We start from the raw sequence: 10,993 nt of genomic DNA, 5'->3' as shown, positions 1-10,993 counted from the left end.
CGTCGACTGCGATTTCGAAGAGTACATGCTCGAAAGCGAGCGCATCTCCCTGTCGAGCCAGGTCACACGTTGCTACAGCGACAACAGGCGCGCGCGGTATCAGTCGCACCTCTACATCAGCTCGTACAAGGGTATGATGAAGGAGAGGTTCGAGACGACGCTGGCCAACCAGCACCTGCACTGGAAGGGCGTAAAACTGATTGAGGGTGATTACATCGAGGCGGCGAAGGCGGCAGAGCAGGAAATGAAGGGACCCGACGGAGGTCAGTTGATCGATGTGCTCCAGCCGAGAAAGGGTGCGAAGCCAGCGCTGTTTAGGGACGAGGCAGACGCGACACCACAGGCCGAGGCGGAGCCTGAGCCTGCAGAAGACCTCAAGTCGATCGTCTATCTGTCTGCCGAGTCGCCAAACACCCTGGACCGCCTGGAGCCAAACACAAGCTACATCATCGGGGGTCTTGTGGACCGTAACCGCGAAAAGGGCTTGTGCCACAGGCGCGCGAGAGAAAGGGGTATCCGTACGGCAAAGCTGCCTATCGGGGAATACCTGGAGATGGCGAGTCGCCGCGTCCTGGCCACAAATCACGTTGTAGAGATCATGCTCAAGTGGCTGGAGACCGGCGATTGGGGCAAGGCGTTTCTCGAGGTCATTCCCAAGAGGAAAGGTGGCAAGCTCAGGGGCTCGGCGGAGGAGGGTGACACCACCGGTGCTGACCTTGATGACAGCAGACTGGAAGATGAAGAGGATGATGACGAGCATAGCGAAGAGGACCAGACCACGACCGAGAACAAGAATGGCAACAAGGGCGCCCTTGAGAGCGACGAGATGCAGGTAGATACTGACGCTGTTGCTAATGCGCCTGCACCTGCCACTTAGGTAGACCAGGTGAGGGAAAAGAGAATGCCCAGCCGTGTATACATCGCATTGAAGCCGCCTAAAAATATACTCGATAATACCCAGTCATACATTCATACGCTGCCAGCCAGCCTACTAAAAGTCCATGGACTCCTCGTCACGCTCCCTCTTCACCTTGATATCCTTTTCGTCCTTGATGAGTCCTGCTACAAATGATCGGAACTGGTCAATGTACGGCTTGAGACTTGTCTTCTCCCAATCCTGCACGCTTTTCTGTGGCGCCTCTGGCTCCTCCTCATCAGCCTTCCATTCATCAATCTCTGAAAGAAGCTGCTGGACCGTCGGGACTGTCGTGGGGTCAAATTCTTCGAGCGCCTTTGTGTCGATAGGCACACAAACACGGCCGGTGCCGGGGTGGACGACAAAAGGCGACTTGAGCAAATGATTCAGTTTCTTTGAAACCTCGATATCGAGGCGTGGATATGTGTATTCGAGGACGATGTCCTGTTTCGCTTCCCTTAGCGCCCGCGCATCGAGACTTTTGCTCGCACCGCTGCGGGCGACGGTGTCGATATCAGCCCACTTAGAAGTGGAGGAGCGGCCTGGTGAGGCATCCCATTTCTTACGAAGGGCTTCATTCAGATTCTTGTCGGGCAGAAGCTGCAGGAGTCGTTCAGCGCGCTCGGCAGTCGCCCATGGGTCTTGGGTTTCGAGAACGTCTTCCTGGAAGTGGGTTTTGAGAGTTTCCAGACTCCGCCTGTTGCACATCAGTACTGATGCCACGGGGGTGGGCCTTCAGAAGCAGTAAGACTTACGTCAGATGGGGGTGTAATGGCCTCCAGAGATTGACCTTCTTCGAGTTTTGCGCGCCTCCCTTGATAACCTCCAGATACCCTGCAATCGCCCTCCTCATTTGGTCCGGCATTGTCCTCGCCTTCTTGTCGCACACCCAGGCGTGAGCACCTCTCCTTCCGGAGTACACCCACATGATGTGCTTGAACCCGAAATCGTCCCGCAGCGCAACGTCGACGACCTTGATGGCCATGGTGATGAACTGCCAGCACTTGATGCAGATGTTGGCCTTGTCGCAGCATGTCCGAATATCGTCATAGTCCGTCAAATCAATATCGAAACACAACTCCTTGGCCAGCGGTTTGAAGGCACTCGAGCTGCGGAGGGTTTTGCGGTCTCGGGGGTTGGTGGTGTACACGGGGCCGATTTCGAATCGAGACGGCATCAGGCGGAGAATGTCCTTGCGGAGGCTATAAGTTACATTGGTCAGTCAAATTCAACATTGTGCAAGATTTCCATGGTCACTAACAGGTCGTGGGATGGAAAAGATTGATATCGCAGGTATGCGTCGTTCTGCAGCGTGAAGGCGAACTCGCGATGGGCAAAGTCGTTCGTGGGCGTCGGACTGTGGTTGAGCCACTGGAAGAGTTGCCTCCAGGGAAACAGGCGTTGATAGAAAAGTTTCATGATCTCTGGGTCTGATGCCTTCATACCGGCAATGTCTCTAGATCGGTGTCAGCTGACGCCCCCGTGGTCTGGGTCGCGTCGATACTCACGAAGGATATTGTGATGTCGCAAGAGGCGGCGAGCTAGGGGGCGGCGCACCATTCGGTCGCGAACTCGGAAATTCCTCGTCCGAGTCCATGTCATCAAACAGCTCCTCTAATTTGGTTTCCGCCTTGATTGCCGGGACAGCGACGGCGTCTTCGGTCACGTCAGCCATCGCCACGTCTCCCTCGGTTGACTGGGTTTCGGCGGTGCCAGGAAAAGGTTCGGCCATTGTCTCTTGCGTATTCTGCTCAGAGGCAGTGTTCGATTTTGGCGAAACAGAATGAGGCATATCAAGGTCTAGGGTCTGAGGTGCTAGGCAAGAAAGATTGCAGCCTGTCGACTGCAATTGATTTGCGATCTGTATGGGTGCGGTTTAGCATGTGGGGTGGTGCACTGGGTAGATGGCAATCTTGTCGCGTCCTGACCGCGTTCCCACGCGTACAGTGAATGGCGATGCTTAGTCATGCAGACACCGCCCAGTTCACACAGGGTGCTTCAGGCAGTGGATAGTCGTTGAGCAAGTCAACAAGCAAACAACTACACCGGCTATCCACTACAAATCAAGCTGTTGTTCGAATGTTCATCATCCACTAGTCGGGAAGTAGTCATCTTTTTGCTTTTGATCATCAATGCTGGCGCCGTCAGCATAATGTTGCTCTGTGTCCATCTGCCCATGGCCCTGAGGCCCGAAAACATTCCGGTGTGGAACTAAAACCAAGCGATTATAATGGCACATTAACTTGATACTTCAATATTTGAATGCTCTCGAATATTGTTTTCTGGTATTTTGAAAAACAACCCCACCCGCAGCATTTGATACGCCTTCTAGACCAGTATTTAGATTCGTTGGAGGGTATAGAAGAGTAAAGTTCGGTGTTCTCGGGGACCAAGTGAATGTAGCTGGGTTCAAACATTTCACTAGAATCGACACCAGGGCCCGTCTTCAGGTTATAAATCCTACAGAGCGAAATCTAGAACTTGTATCTGGCCGGCAGATTTCAAGTTTTATTCAAAGGCTTTTCCCGCATGTCCTATTGGTCGCTATATACGCACACCTATCCTGGCACACCCAGGCGAGGTATTAAAAATGGCCACATAGTTGTCAGCCGTTCAATTGTTTTGAGTTGCCGTCCAGCTCCAAACCTATTTCACAGGCTCCTTGTCTCGCCACCAGACCAAAGTAGCACCGTTCGTGAAGACCTCATTGTATCGTCACGGCTCGGGACAATTTGCCCATTTCCCCTTGCGAGGGCCGGTTTCTGTCAGCATATCAAGCACATTGGCAAAAAGGCAGAACAGGATCAATCCCACTTACATCTTTCCTCCAACAACAAGGGAATGCTGGTGGATCGAAACCGGCGCAATCATCAAGAGAGGGTACTTTTCCAGGTCCTGAAGTACAGCATTGCGCAATGAACAACTATCTGCCTAGTATGTGCCATGAATTGAACATACGAATACGAGGACTTACCTTCGCAGTGCATGCCCGAGTCCCCATCCGATATCCAGTTACAACAGTAGGGCACAACATCCTCCTCGCATTCCCTCCCCAAAAGCGGCAACCCCTTTTGATCAGGCAGCAAAGCGCTAACAGCACTGCCGAGCAGCACCGACACGGTGAAGAACAAGAAATGCATCGCTGATAGTAGGGAAAAAAACGAGCGAATGCGGCTCGAACTATTCACACGGATACGCTTCGCAATGTGGAAGATTTGAGTTAGCATGGGCTCGAGAGATTGTGGGAGAGTGGCTTTTTATTGCGTTGCCCTGTGCCGGAAGCAAGCTCTTTTCTTAGAGGCCTCGAGCTCACCCTATCTACCAACTTCCAGTAATTGCTCTGGAAGGAGGATGACTGCCCAAACGTTGCAGGAGGATCGACATTGCCAAGACAGGCTCACTCGTCACGGAGCTGCACAAGCACGAGAATAGGCTATATAACTTGCGCAAAGCCAATAGCGGTTCTTCAAGACAGCGAGGTGTCATTGGTTTGTTAGATGTTGCGAGGAAGTACGCGACTGTCGGTTATTTTCCAGGAGACAGGTCTTCCGAAATGGATAATTGAAGAGAACGGAGTGATGTAGATGCGTACCGATTGAGATCATCATGGTGCAAGCACAGTCAACAAGCCAATGATATCAGTACGTGTCGCCCCAGCACGGTATTTTAAGTAAACTTCTTGCGCTTAGGCGAGAATATTTTCTTGAATCCTACATGCCTCCGCTATCTTGAAGTGCAATTTTTGAGAAATCCCATAGATCGTCAGCCCGCCAGCTCGCCAAGTTTATGCCCCCTGGTAGTTTCTGACCTCTCGACCCCTATTCGATAATAGCGTTCAATGTCAGCTGCACACAGACCCAGCTTGCAATTGGAGTGTGTACGTAGGTCGTTTTCCATTCATAATTACCGTTGCATATCCTTGATAACTTCCCCGGCCTGGGCGCCTTTTTTCCACACTTCTTACTCGACACCAGAGGACTGCACTTTCCATTTTCGCCGTCTCAGACAAGGTTCCTTGTCTGCCTCATTTATACGTCTTCACAAGTTTGGTCTTCGTTGCCCGTTTGTATCAATGCAGTGCTTGCTGAGCTTGCTTGAGACACAGAGCTCTAACATGGGGCGATCTGGCGGCCACATGTATTACTGTATCAACGTCGGCCTGACAGCTAAGCACATGGCGCTCTAGTCGTCAGAACCCTTATGAGATGATGCTCTAGGGTGTACCCATGCTTATGCGACATTGTCAGCTGATGAAGCCTTCCTTATCATGATTTCGACAGCCAGGATACGCGTTAAGGCCTGTATCGGCGAAAAGCGGCCTTTCCGACCTCACGATTCACATCCACCGACAACCTCACCGCGAGTCACCCTCGAGCGAGTGAGGTTGTATCAGCCTCTACGCCATGCTGTTCAAAGATGCTTATTCAGGCCTGTTTTTACCTCCTGCAACTACAAGATACGGCTTCAATTGAATAGCCTAGATAGCGCTCGAGGCGTGCTGAATGCAACGTCTCATCACATGCAATGTGTACTACGACGAGGAAACCATTGATGCGCGCATGGGTGCGTGCCTAGATTCATGGCAGCTCAAACGAAAGCTGTCCGTCTTTGTCGCAATCATCAATCACAGTATCAATTCAAGAGTACGCAGCATCTGACAGGCCCAAGCCCGAAGGATGACGATCGCGGCGGCGAGACACGGATGAAGTGGAGAGGAAATGGGCGGTCCAGGCCCTGGGTCCCCGAAACCCCTAAAGACCAACCCGGGCGATGACTCTCGGGGTCCTGGTGGCTTGGTTTGTGTTCGAGGCCGCTTCCGGCCAAAGGTGGCCCGGTCCGATCGGGTGAAGCGGGGGACGGCTCGACCTCGAAAGGCTTGAGGGGGGGCGGGGGCTGAGAGAGGGTGAGTGTGAAAGCTGAGAGAGAGAGACGGACAAACCAGGCACGCTGGAGCGGCAGGCGGTAGGTATGAGGCGATATGTAGTGATGGCGTCATACTTCCTGTGGACAACGCACCAGCCTGCATTCGGCTTGGCACCAGTGGCCGATCAGCTGCCTTGTTGACGTGGTGTTGTTGACCTTCGCCCTGGCCCCCTGTCGCATGTTCCACATCGAGGCCCAAGAGGTGTCATGTCACTCACCCCTGAACATTTCCATGAGCACAAGGGTGAATGAACCGTGATAGCGAGAGAGGCGGAGAATGAGGCAGAGAGAGCGCATTGCCGAGATATATCGGAGTGCAGTGGCAGCTGAGAATAAGGTAGGGAATGGGGGAAGAAGGAAAATAAAAAAACTTCATGAAAAAAAAGAGGCGTTCGGGGGTGCCTGGCCATCGTCGCATCGTTGACCTAGGCGAGGTTTGGTGCACGATCCAGAGCAGCCCACTGACGACCTGCCCATCGAGGGCATCTGTGTATGTGCGCCGGCTAAAACGAACTCGAAAAAAAAAATTGGGCAGCGGGCATCAACAACAGAGGAAGGGCCAAAAAAAAAAGTCTGTTGCCTCCAAGCTTGTCTGGGATATTGGGCTTGGTATCGCCCAAGCCATGTTCAGTTTAGTGCCCGGCTGGCGGTCAACCGGTCTCACCAAAACGGCGAGGACGTCTGGCAAACCTCCCCTTCTCACGCACCCCCAATGTCCTGGAACGGCAAACAGTTCCTCATTGAACAGCGCAAGTCCGCCAGCCACAGACGGTCGATCTTTCACCTGTTGGGATGGACTACTGTAGCGGGTTGAGCGCTTGCCATGGTTCCCGCTCCATTGGGGCCGGGGGGTGTTGCATGCTGGCCCGGAGCAAGATGATGTAACTCCGGGGCATGACCAGACAGGGCAGCAGAGCTGACGGGTTGGATCGCTCGGGAGTCGGAAGCGGTTTGGTCTCGACTGGGACAATAGCAAGGCTGATTATTCGGAACAGATGCATCAACAGAGCCTGGCTAAGTTCTAATCCTAAGACGGCCAGCGATGGAGAGGGTTCGGTGAGACATTGAGATCGAGCTGGCACACGCTGGGCGCCTTCGACACCAGACACCTGGCGCTAGACAGCAAGACAAGACGACAAGATACAGACCCTGGGGAGGGGGGTGGGATCTCATCTCACATGGGAAGCGAAAAAGTCTCACGATTTAGAGATCATCTTGTACTCGTCTCCATCCCTTCCATGCAGGGCCCATTGCGGCGTATCCCGGGGCCGGGACGTGCCCTGAGACTGGGCTCACGAGAGACAGAGAGAGAAACTGATGGGATAGGGATGGGTTTTTGGGAGGGGGGGGGACTGGGTGAATAGGGGATGGGATCGGACGGGTGCAGGGAGTCTATTTTTTTTTTTCACGGCAAATTTTCTCGCATTTTCTCGCCATCCATCACGTCCTCGGCGCCACCACGGAGGAGGGAGGAGGGAGGAAGGGAGGGGACGAGAGGGCGTTTCGCGAACTGGTGCCCCGAGGTAATGAGATTGATGAAGGCCAGAAATCGACCTACCTACCTTGCCCGCCTACTGGTAGGTGCCTATACCTTGGTAAGGTAAGGTAAGGTAAGTAAGTAGGTATCTCGTGGAGGGCACAGGACGGGGCGTTTGGGAGCCAGCATTTGAAGAGCCAAGGCGGGCCAAGCCAAGGCAAACCACAGGGCCCTGCTTCCTAAGGTACCTACGTTAGGGTGATGTGATGGGGGCCGGGCAGCTACCTGACAACATGAGGTACCCCAAAAACGCGATAGGTAGTTCGCAGGCGGACTCAGGGAGTCGAGAGTACATGGGGGCGCTGTACCAAGATTCGGAAAGGAGATGCCATGACAGTGCTCCCGGGGCTTCTCTGGCACGGACCAGGCATTGGTCGAGCACTGTGATCCCCCACTCTTCTCAGAGCGCATCCTGGATCGTGAGCCAATCGGTGTCTCGGAAACCGGGTCCCGATCCCCAGAGATTTTCCCTCACCTGGGGCACGGCGCAGCAATCGATCTCAGCCACTGCCTCCTCCATCGTCTCGTCGTCTCGTCACCCAATTCCGCTGGGCCTGCTAGTCCCCCCCCCCTCCACGCTTTTGGGGGTCCCCTCCCAGTGCGAGGGTGTAAGGGCGACCCTCATGTCTTGTCTCTCGGCCCTCTCGACTCTTGTCCTATCGACATTGAACCCCGTATCCCCCTCCCCGTCACGCGTACCTTGGTCGCTCCACTTCGAGACGAGCGAGCGAGAGAGAGAGAGACAGAAAGAGAGACATACAGAAAGAGAGAGCGAAAGAGGGTCGAGCAAGGGTCCCGAGGCAGCCAAGGCCTATACATCGACAGCACGCCGAACACCCTAACACGAGAAAGCACGAAACCGCGGAAGCACGAGGGACGGTCCACCAGCAAGAAGAGTAGCCGAAAGAGGCAGACAGAGAGAGAGAGGGATCACCATTCATCCTAACCCGCCAATTCCACTTGCAGGTCATTCCTTTCCACCTGGTCTCCAGTTTCCAAGCAAAAAACCCCGGCGTCAGTGCCAGGGTCTGAGAGCCTGCTTTGCTACTACTTTGCTACTCGCTGCTGACTACCTACCACAGCGAACGAGTCCTGCCGCCTGCTTGCCGCTGCCCATCCCTCCGTCCATCCACCCACCCACCAAGCGCCGCTATCTCTCCTACCCTACCACGCCTGTCGGCCGAGTCTTGTCTTGTTCGCTACCTGCCTCTCGCGTCCGTTTCCCTTCAGTCTGGAAACGACACACCTGTGGGCACACTCTTCGTCTCATCCGCGCCAGTCCCCAATACACCTGCGGTCCGCTTCGCCTCGACATACCCACATTGGCCTGGCGAGGAATGCATTGCTAGCGAATTGCCCAGTCCGCCTCTGCACCAGCCGCCCGCATTCTTCCTTCTCCTCCCACCCTACCCGCCGCGCGCCTTGCTTGCTGCCGATACAAGCATAGCACGTTGGCTACTTGGAAACCTCTCTCGGCGGAGTCTAGGAGACCGAGACCCTGACCCTCCTTTCGACGACGATTGACGACTCCATCCACTCGCAGACAGCACGGCACAACCGACGACCAGACCCAGACTTTCTTCGGAGCATCTCTCGCACGTCCTCTCGCACGCCTTGTCGCGACCTTCGACCAACCGACCTCCCGGGCTTTTGTCGCTCGCGCCCTCTGCGCCGCGACCCGAAGTGCGCGAGAACGACTCCGAGTTCGCTTCCCGCCAGAGAACGCATCATGCCTCCCGAAGGTGATGGCGCCGCACAGGGCGGGAATAACTCGAGCGACTTTGTACGTTGGCCCCCAAATCAACTCTCTATCGTGTGGCGCATGGCGGGTCTGTTGCTAACAGTGATACTGCAGGTTCGCAAGCTCTACAAGTTCGTCCACCCTGCCGTCCGTCCAACGACCATGGCCTCTCGGCGGCTGCTAACCATCACAGGATGCTCGAGGACCCTGCATACGCGAACATTGTGAGATGGGGAAACGAGGGCGACACCTTTGTCATCCTTGAGGTACATCGCATAGCCTTGGCCCCTGGCTGTTTGCCTTGCTTTGCAGTGCGCTAACTCAATCCCAGACGGACAAGTTCACCAACGACATCCTGCCCAAGCACTTCAAGCACAGCAATTTTTCGAGCTTTGTACGCCAGCTGAATAAATATGACTTTCACAAGCTTCGACGAAACGACGAGAACAACGAGTCGCCTTACGGCAAACAGGTGAGCAGAAAGGGTGGCTTGGCGCTGTCCACTTGGAGCATGCGATCGCTGACCGTGTCGTCAGGCCTGGGAATTCAAGCATGCTGCGTTTCGAGCGGACAGGAAAGACAACCTCGACAACATCAGGCGCAAGGCGCCCGCCCAACGCAAGGCCCAGCCGACGGAAGACTCCTTCACCACCAACCAGTCCATCAACCTGCTCCAGGAGACACTGTTCGCGCAACAGCAGCAGGTCCAGGCCCTGCAGGAGCAGTTTGTTGAGCTCTCACGCGCCAACAAGACGCTTGTGCATGAGGTGCACTCGCTGCAGAAGACTATTGACGTACAGAGGCAGTCAACGCATGAGCTTCTGAATTTCCTCTCCAGTCCTGACGAGCGATGGCGCACTGGTAGGTATCCGAACCAGGCTGCGGCCCACATGAATGGCGGCACCATGGATGAGCAGGCGCCCGAGTTGCGCCGCGCCCGCGAGCTTCTGTCAACGGTGACGACAAACTCCATGGTCGAACGCGACTTTGAGCGCCTCAACGGCATGTACGCCCAGAGCTCGCCGCCCGACTCGGCGTCGTCCCTCATGTTCCAGCCGGGCTCCATGCCCCCCATGATGGCCGACCACGTCAATATGCGTCATCTCGTCTACCCTGTTGGCGAAAATGTGGGCATCGATCCCTTGTCGCAAGACCACTTCAACAACATTCCGTACACCCTCAACTCGTTGCCGACCCTCACCAATGACTACCCGAACCAGACCATGGTCAAGCAGGAGCCGGGGCCGGCAACGCCGAACCCACCAGGCGGTGCCACGCCGGCGCCGCCAGGCCCTGCTGGCAGGGCAGCACCGCCGCAGGACAACTCGCTGTGGGGAGCAAAGAAGCCGCGTGTCTACCTTGTCGAGGATGATAGGACGTGCTCGAGGATAGGAGCCAAGTTCTTGTCGCAGATGGAGTGCCAGGTAGAGGTTGCGGTATGTGACAGGCAATCCACAGTTGTCGTAGGAAGCAGGTTGCTGACTCTGTCCAGGAAAACGGTATCGACGCTGTCAACAAGTGCAAGGAAGTCGGTGCCGGGTATTTCGATCTGATCTTCATGGACATTGTCATGCCTCACATGGACGGTGTCTCGGCAACGCAACTGATCCGCGAGGTGCACCCCGATGTGCCCGTGGTCGCCATGACGTCGAACATTCGCCCGGAAGATATCAGTCACTATTTCAACTGGAGTAAGTTCCCCACCATTAGTAGCGTCATCACTGTGGGACTGCATCGCTGACATGACTTTTCCCTTCCCTCGCAGGTTTGAACGATGTTTTGGCCAAGCCCTTTACCAAGGACGGCATGCTGCGTATCCTGCGAAAGCACGTCGCGCATCTCATGAAGAACGCGCCTCCGATCGACGACATAGAAT

At 55.0% G+C, this 10,993-nt stretch overlaps 3 protein-coding genes across 3 annotated transcripts; 2 read left to right on the top strand and 1 right to left on the bottom strand.

Annotated features, from left to right (window-relative positions):
* Positions 1-25: 25 nt before the first annotated feature.
* On the top strand, positions 26-877 carry VDBG_03347 (tRNA (guanine-N(1)-)-methyltransferase; the record flags this gene model as incomplete). The annotated part of the gene is made up of 1 exon (XM_003007162.1): positions 26-877. One exon carries the CDS (start codon positions 26-28, stop codon positions 875-877), a length of 852 nt encoding a protein of 283 aa, XP_003007208.1.
* Positions 878-991: 114 nt separating this feature from the next.
* On the bottom strand, positions 992-2,648 carry VDBG_03346 (DNA primase small subunit; the record flags this gene model as incomplete). The annotated part of the gene is made up of 4 exons (XM_003007161.1): positions 992-1,613; positions 1,672-2,118; positions 2,178-2,372; positions 2,425-2,648. The coding sequence occupies 4 exons, from the start codon at positions 2,646-2,648 to the stop codon at positions 992-994; spliced, it is 1,488 nt and encodes a 495-aa protein (XP_003007207.1).
* Positions 2,649-9,105: 6,457 nt separating this feature from the next.
* Positions 9,106-10,858, top strand: VDBG_03345 (transcription factor prr1; the record flags this gene model as incomplete). The annotated part of the gene is made up of 6 exons (XM_003007160.1): positions 9,106-9,159; positions 9,232-9,264; positions 9,321-9,383; positions 9,449-9,589; positions 9,654-10,553; positions 10,610-10,858. 6 exons carry the CDS (start codon positions 9,106-9,108, stop codon positions 10,856-10,858), a joined length of 1,440 nt encoding a protein of 479 aa, XP_003007206.1.
* Between the last annotated feature and the right edge of the window lie 135 nt (positions 10,859-10,993).

The sequence above is a fragment of the Verticillium alfalfae genome, genomic scaffold, assembly GCF_000150825.1.
Source record: "Verticillium alfalfae VaMs.102 supercont1.3 genomic scaffold, whole genome shotgun sequence".
Lineage (NCBI taxonomy): Eukaryota > Fungi > Ascomycota > Sordariomycetes > Glomerellales > Plectosphaerellaceae > Verticillium > Verticillium alfalfae.
The sequence above is the reverse complement of the archived record's forward strand: the minus strand, read 5'-3'. Positions and strand labels throughout refer to the sequence as shown.